The sequence below is a fragment of the Vespa mandarinia genome, chromosome 2 (genome assembly GCF_050613455.1).
Source record: "Vespa mandarinia isolate Hongniang chromosome 2, ASM5061345v1, whole genome shotgun sequence".
NCBI classification, from domain to species: domain Eukaryota; kingdom Metazoa; phylum Arthropoda; class Insecta; order Hymenoptera; family Vespidae; genus Vespa; species Vespa mandarinia.
In genome coordinates this window covers 6,005,001-6,026,813 of record NC_140811.1, presented here as the reverse complement: position 1 = coordinate 6,026,813, position 21,813 = coordinate 6,005,001, and the positions used below count along the sequence as shown (strand labels likewise).

At 41.5% G+C, this 21,813-nt stretch overlaps 2 protein-coding genes across 5 annotated transcripts in view; one reads left to right on the top strand and one right to left on the bottom strand.

The window, feature by feature from the left end:
* LOC146873173 (autophagy-related protein 16-1-like) overlaps nucleotides 1-21,813 on the top strand; it is a 257,007-nt gene that overhangs the window by 92,175 nt on the left and 143,019 nt on the right. The gene's annotated exons all lie outside the window — the stretch shown is intronic.
* Nucleotides 1-21,813, bottom strand: part of neo (ZP and PAN domain-containing protein neyo) — a 164,282-nt gene that overhangs the window by 44,736 nt on the left and 97,733 nt on the right. For 2 of the 4 annotated variants that reach the window (XM_085664868.1, XM_085664870.1), the window contains exons 3-4: nucleotides 16,079-16,541; nucleotides 3,028-3,229 (exon numbers count right to left, since the gene is read on the bottom strand). In XM_085664868.1, coding sequence (XP_085520994.1) covers nucleotides 3,028-3,229; nucleotides 16,079-16,478 — 602 coding nt within the window. In that variant the 5' untranslated portion in view covers nucleotides 16,479-16,541. Of the gene's footprint in view, nucleotides 1-3,027; nucleotides 3,230-16,078; nucleotides 16,542-17,087; nucleotides 17,996-21,813 lie in introns of those variants that run through there. The other 2 variants (XM_085664869.1, XM_085664871.1) reach the window with 2 other exon arrangements.

Sequence of the window (21,813 nt, the reverse complement as noted above, 5' to 3'; positions counted from 1 at the left end):
ATAAATGGATGAGTTCGAAGATAAATCCTATTGAATTTGAACTCTTTGGTCTCTCTCTCTCTCTCTCTATTTATTTATTTTAATTCTACAAGGACTGTGATCAACGAAAGATCGAAAGAAAACAGGACACCGTAGAGTTATTTGCTATGTTTTAAAGTGAAATCAACATAATTGCAAGTCCTCGTTGAATTTAAAAGATCATACGACGGTTTTCTGAAAATATAACGATGATTTCGGTACTAGCAGGAAATTTCTAATAGTAGATTTCAAAAAATCATTCCCATGAAATATCTTAATACGCGGTCCTGCGTGTCTTCCCTTCACAAATTCTCTTTGTTCGGTCAACAGAACGCGAGCGGAGATGCACGCGCTCATATGTATTATTCTTGCGTAATACCATCGTGTCAACGACTTCCATGTTGATTATTCCCAACTAGAACACGGAAGATTTTCTCGGGTCGTATGCGAAAAGTCTGCGTTAAATCAACGAGCGTCTTCCTCCTTTTTTCTCTCTCGTTGTTTAAAGAGAGCCTCATTCCGTTTCTCACTAGGTTCTCTCATCTCTTTTTTTTTTTTAAATTTTTTTCCTCTCGTATAATGAACTAACTTGTCCACAACAACTTGATTAAAATTTCTTCCTTTTAAAATCGAATAGAACGAGAGAATCGCTTAAAAGGAGTTAGTTCTCGCTTTTTCTCGATCATGTAACTTTCGTCCATGTCGCGATCGAGCCTTATAAATATGGTAGTTCTTAGACGGTTCTGCGTGGGCAAGGAACTCTCGACCCTTTCCAGCCTAGGGTCAGAGTCAATGTACAGCAGCGAGATTCGTTGCCATAGACCTTACGCTTTGGAAGGCTTTCAAGGTGTGCACGTGCACCCGACAGAGAAAGAGAGAGCTTGACGCGTCGGCGTGATACCACGCAAACACGAACTCCATCGAAATCGGAAGACGCGATGCTTCTCGGCGTCCTCTTCCGCGTGCTTGCGCAATGAAAAGAGCATCGAATGCATCTCCTTCTTCTTTTTCTTCTTTTTCTTCTTCGTCTTCGTCTTCTCCTTCCTACTTCTCCTTCTCTTTCTCTTCGTGCCGCTAATGGCTTTGCAGAGAATAAATTACGTGTCGTCGTACCGCATCAAACGTATCTTCGACGCATGGACTTATCCTCGCGGCTTCGGAATTTGTTTGACACGATTTCCCAATCGAGAGGATGATTCGAGCTACCACTTTACCACTAGCTCGTCTCTCTTCCGACAAATGAAATTATTCGAGAGAGGTAGCCTCGTGAGACGTCTGTAACGATCGATCGGCGACGAAAAAAAAAAAAAAAAAAGAAAAAGAAAAAAAAATCAAAAGACTCGACGACGAAAAAAAAAAATCAAAAGACTCGACGACGGGACGAAATAAGATAGAGAAAATGATCAAGTGGCGAGACTCCATGATAAAGAATGATTCTATATCTTCCAACTGGTAAATGGAACACGTGCTCGAAATACTTCATGCGCGACAATGAACGACCGAGATGAAAGAGAGAATGAAAAAAGAAATAAAAAATTCTCTCTCTTTCTCTCTTTCTCTCCTTCTTTGTATCGTCGATGTGTATTTAGCTTTGAAGAAGCGCGAATGACGAAAAAAAACTAAAATGTCGAGACCGGACGATATTCTTTCGTATCACGTGTCAAAGGGAAAAAAAAAGTAACAGAGAAATAAAATAAAAAAGAAGAGAAAAAGGAAGAACGGGAGACACAATGATGTGTACCAAACGAATGAAACTTTTAAAATTTTGCACGCGAGTAAGTCCTCTTTATCGGAAAATCTCGTCGTTCACGAAACATGTAATACGTCACTCTTTCTCACGCTCCTTAAACGCATTAGACGCATAGATTTTCGAATGTATTTTCGTACGAATGGAAAATGATCCATCATTTACGTTACGTTCCTTCGTTGAGGCGTTATATCGACCTTTCCTTTTCTCGTTTTCCTTCACCTTTCATCGCGTACATCATCGTAAATGTTTTTCGCACTGCAATTGAAAAGGAAAAAGACGAAGTGGGAATAAATATAGACGAGATGGACCGAGCATGCGAGCCGCTTACAGTCGGTACGGTTTATGAAAGAGAGCAATTAAATCGGTAGATGCAATCGACGTCGTAAAGTACGACGCACCGTTCGCATAGTCTTAAAACCTTTTACCCCTCTTACAGGCACACGTTGCCCTTCATCCTACTATGAAAGCATACTACGCCTTGCGTAATTACACTCGTACTGCCGTTGAGATGTAATCGCATAAACGGCGGAGTGAGCGAGCTAGCGCCCTTTTCTGTCTTTATCCATCAAGAGCGTACGCCTGCTGACTCGTTCCGAGACTAATAAGAGAATCCTGATAGACGTTATTGCGTCTGGTTATGCGCTGTTAAATGCTACTTCAAATAAACTTTGCTAGGTGATCTACCGAAGTATATCTTTAAAACATGAGTTTCTCGGACGAGTTTACAAATGGACGATGTAAAATTTCACTTTTCATTTTATTAAGTAAAAAAAGGAATGGATTTTATTAAGTAAAAAAGGAATTGGATTCGTCCCGCGAGAATCCTCTCGTTCTTTTCCTATCGCGTAAAACGTCGAAAAGGTGGACAGTATCGTTATGGTCTCTGCCAAAGTAAGAAAAGGAAAGAGTGTAAAAGAAAAGGACACTGTCGAAAACTCGTAGAAGCGTGACGTAAGATCTTTCTTCTACCCTCGGCCGAAGGAATCCAATAACTGGAAAAGGCGACGGAGCGTATGTATCTATGTACGTGCAGGTTCGATTTTCGAGGAGATCGATCTCTTCGAAAAGCTCTTCTTCCTTTCGTTCTCATCTCTTATATCGCGAGTAGTAAAGAAAAGATCGACAGAAAACGAGAGAGAGAAAGAGAGAGAAAGAGAGAGAAAGAGAAAGAGAGAGAGAGAGAGAGAGAGAGAGAGAGAGAGAGAGAGAAAGATTGGTTGACCCGATATAGTCGAATAGAAAAAGGTTTTTTCGCTCACCGACATAAGAAGTCTCTTTCGCCTAGGCAGAGTTCCAGACAATGTTGTCGCGAGGACGCGTTCATAGTCCTGCGCGCGTGACCCTGAAGACGATGGCCCTGTACTCTGTCGATGCACCAAGCGCGTTCGCACGGCTTCACAGCAAGACAACTCTTCTGAGCGTAGATCGTGAACACTGGGAATTGCGATTGCGATAGAGCACCTGAAACAGAATGACGGGGTCACGATTAAAAAGAGAAAAAAGGACGGGGAGAGAATAAACGAATAGACGATCTGAAGGATGCAAAGGATCGTTCGAGTCTTCGACTTCCGGCACGAGTCGTCGCCCTGTCGCTCTTTTAGAAGCTCTTTCTCGCGACGCTAAATTGTAGGAAGACGTTACTTGTTATACGTGGACTCGGGGTAGTTTGCATTACCGTAATCAATGCTCGCTTCCTGGGGACTTAGGCGCGCAAGACAGGTAGCACTTACTGTTATAATGTGCTGGTATTACGAGATAATGAAAGCGCCGCTTGGATACTAACTATTTCGTATCCGACTGAGAGGATTTTATCGAAGGATCCGATAGAATTATGCGACCTTCTCTTCTTCGTTCTCTCGAGAGATACGGACTCGATTCTACGAATCGTGCTCGTTCTTCTCTCGAGAATAGCTCGGTAGAACGGGAATATTATATACATACGTATTTATGTTTCTACGTACGTATAGAGGAGAACACAAATTTTCCTTCTTGGCGAACTCTGTGTGGAAGTCAATTAGAAAGCGTAAAACGTTTATTTCGATCGGCATGAAATGTAATTTACTGATTATCGTACACGTGCCTCTCTCTCTCTTTCTCTTCCTTTTTCTCTTTCTCCTTCTCTTTTTCTTCTCTTCTTCCTCCTGCCCTCCTCCTCCCGCTATTCATTCCTTCTTCGTATAACTTCAGTGACCTTGATCCTTCACGCATCGAGTAATCATCGACTCGATCAATTTCACAATTTTACATGTAACGCACAACGTAACCATCTCAACCAGTTAAATGCAAACGAACGAAAGATGGACCAAGAGACCAAGCCGGTGAGATTGGTTTACCTCAGTGAGTTTCGTGTTTTTCGCCTGTAACCGTTATCCACAATTACCGCAGACGCGTTTTCTGCGGAAGTTCATTTCTTCGTTCACTCGTGCGTTCATTCGTTATTACGACAAGAAAGTTTTCGAAATGGAGAAAGAGAATTCTGAAATAAGATTTTCGTACATAGATTGTTCTTTCTATCAAAAATATTACGTTTTCCCTTTCTTTTCCACGACTCGATTTCGTTCGGTGAACCAACATTACGAATAAGTTGATTTTAACATATGAACCGAAGAAAAAGAAGCACACTTTTGAATACATATCAATATTTTCAATCTGTCCCTTTGCACCAAACAGAGAATATTCTACATTGCGGAAGAAAGTGATACGATTCCCGAGATCGAATGTATTCCTTTTACGTTTTTAAGATCGATCGCTTGTCTTAGGAATTTCTGCATTTTCTCCAACAGTTTGCTTTACCGTGTGGTATGTCTAAGTCTCTTCTAGGTATTTTACTTTCGTGAACTGAACGTAGGAGTATCTTCGAACGTCACGATGAACGTAGCTCTATTTACAGTTCACGAAGAAAATCGACGAATGTTTGCTTACTACGTTTACCCTTTTATCGTTCAAATACGAAATACTTATATAATAACGAAAAATAACAACGAGAGGGAGGGAAAGATAAAGAGAGAGAGAGAGAGAGAGAGAGAGAGAGAGAGAGAGAAAGAGAGAGGCAGAGAGAAAAAAGAATAAATAATAAAAAAAAATAATGCACGAAAATTCGTGCAGCAAGATTAATTTCTATTGTAAACGTTACTCCACCAATCGATCTTTTTACAAACAAAAGAAAAGAAAAAAAAGAGGGAGAGATAGATTGATAGATAGATGTATAGATGGATAGAGAGAGAGAGAGAGAGAGAGAGAGAAAGAAAGACAAAGTTCATATCAAATCAAACGTAAAAGTTTTAAAACGATATACAACGCTATCTCATTTTTTTTTCCTACGTGTTGGCATGTTTCTAAATTACGTGTATGCACGACAGTGGGAAGAATTTAACACACAAAACCTCGCACAAGTTATGGACGAAGATGAGAAGAACGGTCAAAAGCGTTAGTGAAATGTAACATGCAAACTCGATGAATACATACGGAGACAATAACGACGACGACGATGGCGACGTTGATGTGAACTCGTTCGAGCATAGTCAACGAACATGCGAATTGCTGCATGAAAGAGGAGAATGATCCAATAACGTAATTACTTTTGACGCTTTTGCGGTAACTAACTGCATATATTACGCTGACCGTAAACTCGACTGGTCCAGTAACAATTCAATATCCAAGATAGAAACGCTTAACGTATGTACGAAAAGAGAGAGAGAGAGAGAGAGAGAGAGAGAGAGAGAGAGAGAGAGAGAGAGATAGAGAGAGAGGTCGATGGCTTATATGTAATATTTTATTCTATGAGATGGATTGAGAGATTCGAATAAAAAGGAGAAAAAATATTGTGAAAGAAGATGGAGAATGGACCGTTCGATGCGTTAAAATTATATTGTAGATCGCAGGGACGAGATGCGACTCGATCAGAAGCGATCATCGCTGTCGGTAGTCGCTAGAGCGTCAGCGTGGAAGAAATAGAAGAAGAAGATGATAAGATAGATAGATAGAAAGAAACAAAGAGAGAGATAGATAGACAGCCAGACAGACAGACAGAGAGAGAGAGAGAGAGAGAGAAGTGCAGGTAGTTAGGTATGACGAAGGCGATGACTACCGGGCATTTCTTGGCGAGTGCCGGTAAGCCATGCCTCTACCATGACTACGCGTCTTCGGCATTTACTCCTTCGGATTCGTTGAAAGGCTTCTTGCTAGCATGACTACACGACTTTTACGCACCTGCTTCTCTCTCTCTCTCTCTTTATCTTTCTCTCTCTCTCTCTCTCTCTCTCTCTCTTTCTCTTTCTCTTTCTTTCTTTCTCTTTCTATCTTGTTCCCAATGAAAGAACAGAGAACGAAGAAGCGGGAGTGATCATCGATACGTGAGACAACGCTCCCTTCGACTACCGATGCTACGTGACGCAACTTTCTTTGCTTCTTAGTGCGACTCAACAAGGATTATTCGGTCTACCGACGACGATTCGTATTTAAATTATGAAGCGTTGAGAGTTATGCCTGGTGTCGAACTAACGGTTGCTCGGCCTCACTATCTGTTTCTCTCTTTCTCTCTCTCTCTCTCTCTCTCTCTCTCTTTCTCTTTCTCTTTCTTGAGTGCACGAATCTATTGACTACCGATGGTATTTAAAGTTTCGAGTGGCTCTCATAAAAATCCATAGAACGCGGAACTACTTGTTACACCGACAGGCCGTTCAACGAAACGAAATCTCTTTCATTTTGCTTTTACATTCTTAATAAACTCTGAGTAGGTATTTCGATTACTTTAAGGAATAGAAACAGACAGAGAGAGAGAGAGAGAGAGAGATAGATAGATAGAGAGATAGAAAGAGAGAGAGAGAGAAAGAAAAATATAAAATAATGCGTAGGACCTAAGAGAAAAGTTCTTCAATGTGCTTTTATCGACGTATATGTATACTCTTTTTCCGAGTGTATCTCAAACGTTCTTGAATATCCTTTTATCGAGGCTGCTTTTCGTGGTGTATATTTAATATACTTCCACCTCTTATGTCTTTGCTCTCTTTCTATTTTCTTTTTTTCTTTGCACACCTCTCTCGACTTCCTTAGGTAGTAGGTGCCATTGGAAGAGGAAGCTCGCGTCAAGGATGCAAGGAACAATAACACTTGGCTTCTCTCTATATGTTGGCACATAACACAAGGAGGCTAGATCCTCGGTAGAATCCAATAACCGCAAGCCGAGCCCTGTACCGGCAGCACCCTCCAGGGACCCTATAGTTCTATACTAGTAACAGATAGTAAGCTCGGTGTGGCATAGACGACCACGGAGGCGTCGTCGTCGCTGTCGTCATATACCTCCTCTCTCCTCCTCTTTCTCTTCATTTTCTTCCTCTTCTTGCTTCTCTTTGGCGGAAGTGCGCACGGATTCTCTCTATCTATCTTTTTCTCGCTCTCTCTCTCTCTCTCTCTGTCTTTCTCTCTCTTTCTCTCTTACTAGTCGAGTTATCTTCAACTATTAGCGCTCGACTCTATGCAAATTCGAACGGCCAAGCTGCAGCAGTGCCGTTCGAGCGAACCCCATAAATTTCGGTGAACACGAGTGATCTCGGCACTCTGCTCCCCTCTCTCTCTCTCTCTCTCTCTCTCTCTCTCTCTCTTTCTCACTCTTTCTCTCTCTTTCTCTCTTTCTCACTACCTTTTCCTATTCCTCTTCTAACGTGGTATTCTTGCCCTCTCGTTTGACAACACGAGGTAAACGTACACGGAAGACGCGAGTGCACGCCTCGGTTGCCCCACGATATCACACAAGTATACATAACGAACGTGCGAACGAGCCGGGCCGAGTTTTAACGCCTTGCTTCTCTTAGCCGATCGTGTAAATCGCTACCTTATATGTAGGTACGTATACCATCTTTCGAAGAGTTCACGCCCGTAAAATGTTTCCTAGCATCTTAAATTAATTCATCGTTGGTAGATGTAAATTAATTCTAAAAGTCTGTAGGCGATTGGCGCTAAAAAAGAATTCGAAGTTTGTTCGTGAAACGAAAAATAATCTTAGCGAAAGGAAACCATGTTAGATAAAATCACGATGTAGATTGTTGGCTCCAATCGAGTCCATTTGAACGATATTAACGGTCGAACAAGGTGGAACGTTACGTGTGTATAATATGTATGTGACAGTATTAATGCGAATCGTGGACTTGTGTGCAATGAGCACGAAGTATTTAGTATTCCCGAGGCATCGGGCCCACGGTACTTCCCACGGCTATTTGGAATCCAGCCCGTATATACTCTATGTTTCTCTTCCTCTTCCCTCACTATGTCCCTTCTCCTTCGGTATTCAGGCACAGTGCTACGACCCGACACGCAATGCTCATCGTCTGGCAGACTGTGTATACGCAAAAAAAAAAAAGAAAAAAGAAAAAAAAAAGAAAAGACATGGCTCACCTACATAAGACCTCAGTTGATCATCCAAAGAACAAACGATTTCCTCGAGTATCAGACTTCTCTATGGCATGGTACAATTCGAGTTAAGTGAATGACCATCAAGAAGAAAGGATTATAGTTGTTAGCTTTTTCATATTAGGTATATTGTGCGATCGAAGATTTCTTTTTTACCGTTCGAAATAGCATATTGTTACCGAGTTTCAATCTTCTCACGAAATTATAATTTTATCCTGTGATTTTTGTCAAGCGTGCTCGTATTTCTTTGGATACGTCGAAGCTTCTCTTTATAAATGTTTAAAGGTTGAAAGCATGGTACGAGAAATTCAAGAGAGAAAAATATATCACGATCTTTTCTCGGTGATAAAGAGCAAAAGAGAATCGCGTTCGACATCTCAAAGAATGCTCGTAAGTATTAGTTAGCTTGCTTGGATTGTTTACTCGTACTCCATGTTACGAGAAAGAGGTTTTTCGAATTGGCTCGCGTACCTCTGGTGGCTTCGCACGCTTCTCGTCTCTTTTTCTCTTCGCCAGGACAGCCATGTGTGAAATTGACTCGTGAATTATGTGTAATTTGTCACACCGGTCTGCCAGCTTCGCCGAAGCACGACTTCGCGGTTATACCGATGGCTGCTCTCCGTGAAAACGTCGCCATGCATCGACCGTTTGCCAAACTGTCTTCCCTTCGACTACGAATTTCTCTGGGAAAATGTGAACTTTAAATCTGTCGAGGTAATTCATCCGTCGCATTGTAACGCAATCGATATAAATAATTTGCAGTTCCTCATTCGAAAATATATCTTTTGTATATTATATTAGAACGATTTATATCAACGATCTATAGTTATGCAAGCATGTGTATATAAACCCTTGACGTAGACTTTCTAAGAATAGCGATAAACCCTTATAATCGTCCTTCTCAATCGATTCACGCACCGCGTCCATCCCGATGAATATTTCATAGATGGCTCGGATTGAAAGCTTCCAAGAAAACTTCGATCGTACGCATGACGATCCTTTCTGCATCCTCATTATTCTTCTCGATGAACGAAAAAAAATAACAAGAGCTAGTCTATACTATCTATTTTAAATCAATTTCTTCGAGAAAAGAAGAGAGAGAGAGAGAGAGAGAGAGAGAGAGAGAAAGAGAGAGAAAGAGAGAGAAAGAGAAAGAGAGGAAGAAACATTGAAATCGCATTTAGAGGAGTGACATGAACAACGTTAGTTTCTCTCATTAAATGGGACACCGTCTATTAGGACTAAAAGTAAGTTACTCTTGCGTTTTATATGGAAATCGTTATTATGCATCGATCCCAAACGTTATACACGTGCGGTATAATAGTCTCGACTACGAATCGCAAGATCGCATGTCGGTGGTATGCGGACGGGCTCCGTTATACGACAACGACGACGTCGACGACGACGACAACAACTACGACGACAACGATGAGAACTAAGATGATGGCAACGTTGCTCGTAATGCAGCGGGTGACCACGACAAATACGACTCGGTGAATCGTTAAACACCTTCGTGTGTCTCATTCTTTCAGCTGTCGACCGCATTCCCTTCGAGTCCGTTTATCTACCTTCCGAATACAAGTTTGGTTTTATCTAGGTCAAAGACAAATCTTCTTTTTTTCTCTTCATCGAGAAGACATCGTGGTGCTATTGAGATGCTTCCATTAATCTTTTATCTTGATTCGAACACGTGACATACACATTCAAACGTATATCAAAATTCTTTAATACTCAAAGTCTCTACGATGAATTTAACGTTTGTCCGACAAGGAACAAGTGCGAACTTGATATTGAACTTCTATTCGTTCTAATCGGGTTTTATACAAATGTGAAAGAAAAGTTTCAAGCTCTATCAGATTGATTATTGTTACTTCTTTTTCTTTCTCTTTATCTTCCTACTTCATATCTAAAAGGCAGTTACTTATCCCTTCTGTATCTTTATAAACTTCCTTTTTTCGATATCGATCGCTATTTTCCTTCCTTCTCTTACTCATCTCTCTTATATCTTTTGAAACGGTTGCTATATAACTTGGATACTTTACTAACGTATCTGTTTCTTTGGATACACTTATAGGTATGTATACGATGAGAGAGAGAGAGAGAGAGAGATAGAGAGAGATAGAGAAAGAGAGAGAGAGAGAGAGAGAGAAGTGAGAGAATGCCACTGTTGGTTGTACGAATAAAAGCTGGATAAGAGTGAAAAATGACTCGGGTCGAGAGGCTTAGGCATTTCGCATAGATACGTCTAAGCGGGTGGACCTTAAGACGGCGATATACGATGGACGGTGCCTTTTGTCTCTTTTGTCGGTCTGCCATGTTAGAGAAGAAAAATTGAACTGGATGTAATACGAAAGAGAATACACGCATCGGTAAGAAGGAAAAGGAGTAGGAGAAGGAAACGGAGAAGAAGGTGGATACGAAATCACAAAGTACGATCGAACGATGGAAGAAGCGGGCTCGTAAGAAGTGGAAAATGGCTCTCCGCGTACATAGTCGCGAGAGCATTCTCACCAGCGCATATCAATTTCCGTTCGCCTAGCATCATCACCACGGTAGATGCACTTTTTCGATTTGACACCGTTACTTTCAATGAGAAAACGATATCCGGAAAGATTGGTCTTCTCTTTATAATATAAAATACATGTGTATCGTGAAAAGACATGTTCGTTCTTTTTTTTTTTTCCTCTTGCAAACTAATACGATAATTTTTCGAGAATGACATCTGACATTTTCTTATTATTATTTATAATAATTATTACTACGATTAATAGTAATAATGATGATAATAATAAAGATGATGATAATAATAAAGATGATGATAATATAATGATAATAATAATAATAATAATAATAATAATAATAATAATAATAATAATAATAATAATAATAATAATAATATTAATAATAATAATAATAATAATAATAATAATAATAATAATAATAATAATAATAATAATAATAATAATATATCGCGATTAGTCTCGTAAACGGATACCACAGGCAAGAATCGTATCTCGGCCTTTATCGTTCGTAGACTCGGTTATATCGTCCAGAAACTAATTACCAGAGTGGTCGTCGGCGGCACCTCGTGTGCCAAATGGTTCTTCGCGGTTTCGATGTGGACGGTAACTACGACAAAGCAAAGCGCATTACGAACGAAAGCTAGAAGGAAGAGAGGTCGTCTCTGCATTCCACCTTCTTCCTCTTCGCTCCCCCCTCCTCTCTCTCTCTCTCTCTCTCTCTCTCTCTTACTCTTTCTATCTTCCTCTTAGGAACGACAAACGCTCGTCTCTCATCGACTAACGGCACGGAAGAAAGTTTTGTGATCGCGAAGCACCGCGTACTCGTCGTCGTCGTCGTCGTTCGTTCGTTCGTTGTTATTGTCGTCGCACGTCGATCACGAAGAACGCGGCACGTACGTTGGTTGACGATGCAACATGGCGAGCGAATTCTATTCGTTTCGCTGCCAGAAGAAAAATCCGATTTGCGGTAAAACCTTTTTTCGGATAAAGAAACGGTGATCTTGGCAATGCCGACGACTCGAATGAGAAAGAGAGACGGAGAAAGGAAGAGAGAGAAAGAGAGAGGGGAGGGGGAGAGAACCATTCATGAATCGACATCGTAGGAAGCTCCTGTCAGGATGCCATCAAAGCGTGACCGGATTTGTCTCATCCTTGCTGGATACCGGCCACGATTTTCTCTGATCTTCAACCGTTCTTTCCTAGCTCTTTCTCTCTTTCTATCTCACTCTCTTTCTCTCTCTCTCTCTCTCTCTCTCCCTCTTTCTATCTAATCTCTGTGTCTACCTCTTTTTCGTCTTCCGTTTCCGTTTCACAGTAACTTCTTTTCTACGGAAACGCGACTGTCTTCCGTGTCTCCGAGCCAACGTAATTAAACTTAAAATCGTCCCCTTTTCATCGTCCCTTATCCGAAGAGTGCGAGATTGAAGATGGGTAAGTGGATAGGAGAAGAAAAGTAAAAGGAGAAAAAGAAGTAGATACTTTGTAGACGTCAAGCTGTCACGCACAGCCGTGGCCGTAGGTCGGATGCTACGAGTCACGCTCTATCCTTGAGAAAAGTTAACCCTAAGTACAATCCTTTTGCATCTTCCCTTCCTTCTATCCTTCCTTGTTCCTTCCTATCTACCTAATACCTACTTACCTACCTACCAGCCTACCAACCAATCTTCTCACTCTTTATATCGCGCTTTTTCTCTTCCTCTTCCTATATATCGTGCCTTTATGCCACGTTAACGGGCAAACACGATCTTACACGCGATCGGCGTTACTTGAATATCGAAACCGTGGCTGAGCTAATTGTTTCGCCGAGCAAAATGGAACGCTGCTTGCCGTTGGAAATTCTCGTCTTAAGTGATTTAATTACCGCAACGAGATATATTACAAGATTTTAATTATACGATTCATCGGGTGAACGATACGGTAGGATAATTCTCCTTTGAGGATCGTTAAAAGTCCGCTTTAAGAGAGGGCACGAAGTCGGAGATCGACGAGGAGAGTGCAAAAGAAATAAAAATTAAAGCCGATAAAAGAGAAAGATAGATAGAGCAGTAGAAAGAGAACGTTGAAAACATTGTTTTTTTTTTTTTCTTTTTTTTTTTTTTTCATTCGACGATCGAACGAAACGAACAACGAAGTGCCGTATCGCGACGTTAAAATTGAGGTGAAGAATGGTCCTCTGATGGGATTTGTTCCGCCTATGGTGGTATCTACGACTGCGATGAACGTAAGAACGCTTCAACATGAAACGAATGCCACGGCTCGTCGATTATTTCGGACGTTCTTGCGGCATTCTTGTTTTGTCGTTCGGTGGAACGAAAAGATTTCTACGCTCGTCGGCCGGGTGTAAAGCGATACATGTATCAACGTAGACGGGAAGATTCGATAAAAGAATCTCGTGGAAGAAAGAAAAAAAAAAAAAAAGAAAAGGAAAATATTACGACGATAGAATTAATGGTAACTTGTAAGAAAGTGAGAATCGTTGAACGTGCTTCCGCGATATGAGTTCGAGGTGTACTTTTCAAAAAGCAATCGACCAATCGTCTTTCTATTCTTCCTCGATCCGTCCGTCTTTCTTCAAAGTCGAATGTGACGGTCTTTGATCTTCGCCTTGAATCTTGAACCTTATAAGGTAATGATTCATTTTCCAAGCTAATTTGCGCAATAACCCATTATAATGGTCTGAAAAGGCTCTAACGGGTAGCTTCAAAGATTTCTACGAAACAATACCGTTCTTCTCTTAGGAAGACGTAGCAACTCATTCGTTGTTTAATTAATGCTCACAGTCCGCGCTTCTACGGCCGACGTAGTTTATATTAATTACACCCCGGAAGATTCAATTAGTATGCCTCTTATTACACTTATACCGGTATTCATTATTCATGAGGAACCACTACGATGGTTGCCAGCAGCTGACAATGTAGATTGTACTTTTAATTCGTTTTCAAAATAAAGAAGCAGAGAAGTTCGATAAAAACTGTGAATGCATCGGTCGGTGGCCCCCGTCAATCCCCCTTCCCTCCGTCCCCATAGATTCGTTTAACGATCTCTTTACGCTGGCTAGCGTCGATTTTACAAATGTTTTTGTTCCCTACGCGTTAGTCCAAATTGTTTTTTTCGATTTACCCAGAACGCAAATGTTGTTCCACCGAAACGATACGTGTACATTCACGCTCTTCCGAATTCTTTTATTTTAACACACTGCGATGGGCATTATTCGCGTTGTCGATAACAGGAACGTTAACGCTAACGAATTGTCGAGTGCATGAAACCACTACATTTATTGCTACCATCGAGGCGCATTAATGTTTTACTCTTTCGTTTTAACGAATGCCGTAGTATAATCTTGGAATTGTGAAATCTGCGTACTCGTTCGTTTTAATGGATATCACTAAGATTTAATCTTTTTCTGTAAACTTTATATAAGTCTTAGCCAAAGTAGATAGTGAAGATTAAAAATCAAAGATATGCTATCTTAAGCAAAGGGTCGTAATGGAATGAACGAAGAATTACGGAACGAGTCGATGGATATTGCAGATGAGAAGTGCATTAACGATTACCAAGATTCAAAGCTTTCTCCGTTCGATATTCATTGGATAAAAAGAATTAACTTGGAATCAGTGTCGCGTTAAAAAGATTTGCATCGATCCCTTCGGCCTTTTAATATAATTCCGATCGCATTTTATTTAAGATCCATACGAGTTTGTTGCAAGAAATTGGTCATTTGATTTTTCTTTTTTTTTTTTTTTTTTTTTTTTCTTTTTTTTTTCACAAGAGATCGTAGATGTTCTCCTTTGAATGTAATAAAATCGATAGAAACGTTTACTAGAAAAATTAAGTAGGTATAAACGAGTACTCCTTATTTTTCATTGAAAGGAATTCAAACGTTTCAATGATGAAAGGAAGCTATTCGCTGAACGATAGAAAAAATAGAAAGACAGAGAGGGAGAGAGAGAGAGAGAGAAAGAGAGAGAGAGAGAGAGAGAGAGAGAGAGAGAGAGCAAAATGAACATTGACTCGTTATCGCCCGATATCGGGGAGATAATGTTTCCATTTATATAACGTGAAATTTTGCTCTTCGAATCAACGATAATTATTCTATACTATTAAAACATAGTGGTCCACTTTTAATAATATTTTTATTCATTATATCAATTATAATGAAATTATTTTATTATCTTTTATACTTTTTATCGAATAAAATGACCAATCTCGTGCAAGTATTGGCATTAAGTCCATTCTCCAAAAATTATTAAAATTTGATGTAGACACGTTCTTAAAAAATGCCATTAAGCATTATATAATTAATTAATAATGAGTTTCACAAAAGTGTCGGGAAAACAGTTAACAGAGATAGAATATTTTACCGATGGTATTTTGACCATGAAATTATAAATTGAATTTGATAAAACGATAAAGAGACGAAATATTATTCGTAAGACCTCGCGGTTATTTACATAAGCTAATGCTCGCTGTAAGAGCGTAAGACGGTCGTTATTATTCTTCTCGCGTATCTTGGAACGCGCGACGATGTCTGACACGCGTCGGTCTCTTTCCACTTAGAGCCATGAACCGCTGTCTCCGCGGTGCGTTTGCATTGCTAAGCATCTTGATTCTCATTCAATGGAAAAAAAAGAAAAAATGAAAGAGTCACGAAAGCCGTTTAAAAACATTCTCACCGCCTACACGCCATCGTTCACTTTGGTTCTATGCTTTTCATGATCTTTAAACCGATTATAATCTCTATGGATAGATTGTTACTTTATAAAATCTAATTAATCGTAGGAAATTTTTATCTAATTAGTTTTATCTCGTTTTAAGCATTTTAATAGAATTTCCCTATTAATAAACGTCCGCGAGATTTTTTTTTTTTAAATAATTGAAAGACCAGGTCAACGATCAATCGTTATCGAATATGTCTACGAAATGGACATTTCCTTACAATCCTTTCTATTTAGATTATAGCTATTGATGATCGTAGCATTCTGGTATTTCTTTTAACGACTTCTACCGTGGAATCATTAAGCGTTACGAAGGAAAATGACCTTATACATCCCGAAATACGACTTCTCCGTTCAGCAATTCCACGCAGGAATACTTAAGTAGCTCGTAGAATATTCGTAGCTATGCATATATACATGCAACGTTGATGTCGTCTTCGTCGTCGTCGTCGTCGTCGTCGTCGTAACGTATAGAGAGAAAGAGGACAAGTTCGTAACGGAAGAAGTCGAATCGACGAGTCTCTTCGAATAGTCGACGTTTCTCTACCTTCCCAGTTCCCTCTCATGTCCCTTTTTTCTTTATTCCCTTACTCCTCCTACGTCCCTTTAACCCGTTACGGTGTTCTTCTCAACGAACCGTTTCCCGGTCGATAACGATTCAATCTTACCTGGATTGCTGTCGGCGTTAGAGCTGAATAGAACGCAAAGACCGGTCTCGTAGTTGACCGCCTGGCAAGAATCGTTCGCTTGACAGGTTTCGAGACAGTCGGTGAGCATCAACGTGCCCGGTATGGACTCGAGCATGTTCGTGGGCGCGGTGTATACATAGCCGGTAATCAGCTCGAAGCCGACCATCTCTGGATCGCATTCGTCGGCACCGGCTGACGGCCCGGTGTAATCCGGCCCTGAGACGCTAGTGGGTACCGATGCCGAGGGCGGTGGATCGGCCGCGTGAGCAGTTTCTACTGCCTCGGCCACGTGTACCACGTGCCCGGACCGAATGCTTGCTTGTAAAAGGAGTAGCAAACCGAGCACTTGTCGATGAAAGCACTGTTTTCGATTCGTCATTTTGATCGGGATATGATCTATCTTCTTCTTCGAGCTTTCTTCTTTTATTGTCAATTACGTAATCTGAAAAAGAAAAACAAAACGAAAAGGATTTAATCTGAGATTTTCTTTCTATTTTAAAAGGTATGAGAGAAGTATATAGATATATATATATATATAAAGATTGTGTATGTGTATATGTGTATATATATATATATATATATATATATATATATATACAAATAAAGAAAGAGAGAAACGTGTCTTTCCGTAAAATCAAAGCAGGTCGAAGTCGCTCGCGCGGATCGAGTAGAACGAGAAGAGGACGTAGAAAAACATGTCGAGGGAGAACTTGATCCGCGAGTTTATGCGCCGTAATCGACGTCCATCCGCCATCGGCGCGTACCGAGTGCGTGCTAGGATGATCGCGTGAACGTCGTCGACCTCGTTCCACCGGAACGCCTTTGATGAAATATACCGACTTAATTTCGCGAGTTGTTCTTTATAAACGATCATCATCACGCGTCAACGCAAACTTTTTTTTTGACTTATTCTCCAACATTTGTCTGAGGAAAATAAGCAAAAAGACAAAATGAAAATAAATGAAAGAAAAAGAAGGAAAAATCGTACCTACGTAATAGTTTTTCGTTCGTAACGAAGGAGCGCACCCGCACACTGGAAATTCTCTAGGTTTGTATAAGTATATATGTATACATATATTCTCCTTTGTAGCTCGCTACGATCGCGATCGGCGTGTCTCACAGGCGGAAACTAAATTCCACGTTGAAGTGTTTTCTCACGAGAAGAAGAAGAAGAAGAAGAAGAAGAAGAAGAAGAAGAAGAAGAAGAAGAAGAAGGAGAAGAAGAAGAAGAAGAAGATGCAGAGGAGGAGGAGGAGGAAGAGGAGGTCGTATAACACGTTGGAAGGAGAATGTGCGCGCTGGCGCTCGCGCGATTACACACAATGGAGAAACGGTAAAACGCGCACACTGCGAATGCTGGAGCGCGATGGTAACAACAGAAGTAGTAATGTTGGTAGTAGTAGTAATAGTAGTAGGTAACAGCAACAGCAGCAGCAAGAGCAGTAGCAACAGCAACAGCAGCAGGAAAATAACAACAGCAACAACGGCGACGTAGACGACGTTAAAAATAAAAAAAATATGTAGAAAGGGGGCAACGCGTTCTGTTCTGAAATGGGACAGCTACCAACGTAGTTGGCAGTAGCCAGCCAGGAACGCAGAGAGTATTTATTTATCGCGTACGCGTGTCCAACCACTTCGAAATCGGTTGACTTGCGGCCCGACACGAGGGTCGACGATTTGCAATGGTAATGTACGTTCTCCGCGAGACGTTGCGGCTTCCTTGCCGGGGTACAAGAAGCGAGCTACGGGTGAACTACGAGCGAGCTACGAGCAAGAGGGTATAACGATGTCGACCGGCTGGCGGCTCTTAGGCACACTGCGTGTCGGATACACCTGGCCGTGTTCGCTCGGGCTCCTCTTCCTCCTCGAGCGGACTGAAGACGTCTGTTGGGTCTTGCGCGCGCGCGCGCGCGCGTTCACGCGGTTACGGGGGAAGGGGGATTGGGGCCTCCGGAGGGATCCGGTGGGGTCCACTGGGGCCCGGAGGGGGTCCAGACGAGCTCTCGGGAGGGTATCGAAGGGGCCCGAGTACTCCAGCCGCCACTACCTAAGGAGGACAGAACGGTACGCACAATTCGATCGCGACACCATTCGAAACATCGTGTTCCTCTTTCCTTCTTTTTCCCTCCTTTCTCTTGTCTCTGCTTCCCCCTCTTTCTCTCTCTCTCTCCCTCTCTCTCAATATTTCTCCTACCGTCCCTCTTCTGTCTCCCTCTACTCTCATTCGTCGATCACGAAACTTGCGTGTTGTCGCTCATTGTCGAATTCCTCTTTCCTTCTTTGTATCTCTCACTTTGGCACGATCATCGGACTAAATTTTATCTAACGGGAACATTAATGAAAAGACCGTCTCACCCAACCTCAAAACCTCTTTTTCTTTTTTTTCTTTTTCTTGACTTCGCTCGCGCTTTTTCTCTTCTCGTATTCTTTTTTTTCTTCTTCTTCTTCTTCTTTTTCTTTTTCATCTGTTTTTTATTTTTCCTCATCTTCGGTCTATCTTTCATTCTTCCGCTTTTGCTTCCATGTATGCTTCTTTCTATCACTTACGTGGATCGAAGGAGTATTTGAGAAACGGTATTTTCGTCGACCGTTGTCGCATTGTAAAGCTGCGATCACCATAAAGATATTCGTGTCGATTTTATGCGTGGGCGTTTCGAGTTCTCTGAACTCCAATGCTTCTCATAGATTTGACCTCGGCAAAGATATCTAACTGTTCAACTTTGATCGTTCACCGATTTCCTGATACTACGTCCGCCTGTTCGACTGGATTTGGATAGACGTGTGATAAGTATTGTACTACCGGTAGTATATTAATAATAACGACAATTATCGCGTTAATGATCTTTTTTATGTACCACAGATTAAACGTACTTAAGTGTACAAAGTAGAAACATCATTAAAGAAGCTATGTAGCTTCGAAGCGGCCTCGCAGTAAGAGTAATAATAATGATTATTATCGCTCGAGCTTTATTGTACGTAGAAGCAAAACGACATGGATATTCGCTCGGTCAAAAGGCCCCTTTACAATCGTAATTAATAATCACTGGCAATCGGCTTTGTACGGAATAACAAATGACTTCAACGTCAAGCAATTTTTCATATTCCGTCTGAGAGACCATCGCATATCGTAGTCATAGGTACTGCATAATTCGGCACATTCCTCTAAGCGCTTCGAGCTAAGCGCTGCTCTCTCTCTACTAATATCTCTCTCTCTCTCTCTCTTTTCCTCTCTCTCTCTCTCTTTTCCTCTCTCTCTCTCTCTCTCTCTCTCTCTATCTATCTATCTATCTATCTATCTCTCTTTCTCCTTCTCATTTCCTCCCTCCCACCTCCCTCTTTCCTAACTCGACCACAATGCGGCGGAAGTTCGACCGTTCGTTTTGGAGAGCACCGTTGCACCGAATCGGCTGCGAAATTAATTTATTTCGCGGAACCCCGGAACGTTAGCTCGTTAAGGACTTTGGAATACGCTTAATCCTGTGAGCAGCGCGAAATAGTTCGACGTACTCTTTGCACCTCTAGGAAGAGAGAGAGAGAGAGAGAGGGAGAGAGAGAGAGGGAGGACGATTTGGATAAAAGCAATTCCTTCTCGTTGTAGTTACCAACGATAATGTTCGCACTTGGAACGGGAAAACAAAACATATTACAACTGTCCTATGAAAATGAGAGAGAAAAAAACAAAAGCTTGAAATACTATTATTATAATAATTATCTTCTCAATCTGTTTCTTCCACGAGGCAAGGAGAATAAAGTATATACGGCGTATCTAGGCGTTAATGATCTCTACCGGAGTGTCGATAATTACAACTTCAACTTCTCTTCAGCGTAACTGGTTCGAAGAGGTGAAGTTTTAAAAGGGAGGAAACGAAGGCGAAGCTTCGAGGAAAACGGAGGGAAATGGGAAAGAAGGCAAAGAGAACAAAATGTCCAATGCACGTGTGAACATTGCGACCCAGCGTTAGAAGAGGCATCAGTGTCTTTGGATATGGTCTTGGTCGATTCATGCGCGACTGCTGCCGCCACCACCGCCACCGCCACCGCCGCCGCCGCCGCCGCCGCCGCCGCCGCCGCTGCCATCGCTGCCGCCACTGTTGCTTCGAGAGACTCTCGTACCGTGGAAAAAGAGAAAGAGAGAGACAGAGATAGGGAGACAGAGACAGAAACACGAAGCTCGTTGAACGGAGAAGGAAGAAGAAGAAAGGAGAAGAGGAGGGGAGAAGGCAGAAGAAAAAGGTCGGGAAGCGAGAGTGGGAGATCGAGTGTGAAAAGGAAAGAGAGAGAAAGAGGAAGAATGAAGGATGGATAGAAAGAAAGAGAGAGAAAGAGAAAGAGAAAGAGAAAGAGAGAGAGAGAGAGAGAGAGAGAGAGAGAGAGAGATAGAGAGAAAGAGAAAGAGAGAGAAAGAGGTAGGGCGAACGGAACTCGTACCAGGTGCCTACGCCATCGCGTCACCGCGGCTCTCTCGAAGTAACGGTTTCTGGATGTCCCATCGGGTTCAATCGCGATCTCGAGCCATGGAATTTCGCCGGAAAACGATCGTTTCTACGACGGGAGGAGGTCCGAGAGGACGATGAAGGCGGCGTCGAAGAGGTTCGATTTACGACCGACCGCTATCCATTCGCCCTTGAACGTCCGTTCGACCCAATGTCCTGCTCTCGACCTGTTCCCTTAGGATTATTCGTATAAAAGAGAAAGAAAAAGAGATACTTATCCCTTCGGACTTTTACTCGTACGGCTTCATAATAAAGATGGTAATAGAGGCAACGAATCCAATCGACGTTCTGATCTTTCTCTTTTTCTTTTTTTTTCTCTCTCTCTCTCTCTTTCTCTCATTCTCATTCTCTCTCCCTCTCTTTCTCTCACTCTCACTCTCACTCTCTCTCTCTCTCTCTCTCTCTTTCTCTTTCTCTTTCTCTTTCTCTTTCTACTTGTTCATTTTACGAGGACTGCTATCGTTACTGAACTTCAATCGAGTTTTTACGCCCATTTAGAACCTTCTTCTTTTTCGTCTCCTCTTGAATGCCTTCCTATATCTCGTCCTTGTCATAGACAAAACGCAACTGCGATCCTGTTCGTTAGTGGTTTCAAGGGATATAGTATAGTACTACGAAGAAGAACTGGGAACTCGTTAGCTTACGTGCCTTTCGGAATCACTGAAAATTTTACGGCATTTAACGAACGCGTTTGTCGATTATTATTATACGTAGGAAGACATAAGAAACGAAGAACGGAAGCGGATGGGAAGATATTTCTCTCGTGTGGGCTCACTCATTTCCAATGTAAAATGAAACGGGAATGCTTATCGTTCTCAGTCTGTCTATCTGTCTGTCTCTCTCCCTTCTTCTCTCTTTCTCTCTTTTCCTTTCTTTTTTTTTTCCGTGCCATTGAACTTTCGTCTCGACGAAAATATATATATATATATATATATATATATATATATATGTATATATTTCTCAAAACTCTTCTGCCTACGGGTCGTAAAGTTTCGTTCGATTACGTGACACGAGTGATATATAGAATGACATTATCTAAGTTTGATGCGGTTTGGCCCTAAGGATCGCGTTGCTACGCGCGCTAATCAAAATATTCTATACTCTTTGACCCGCTTGTGCGTGTTACCACCTGTATAAGGTGATCACTGACGTACGTACGAGCCGCCGAGGTAAAACATTAACGGACGCGCGACTTATCACATAACGGCGTAAGGCTGTTCT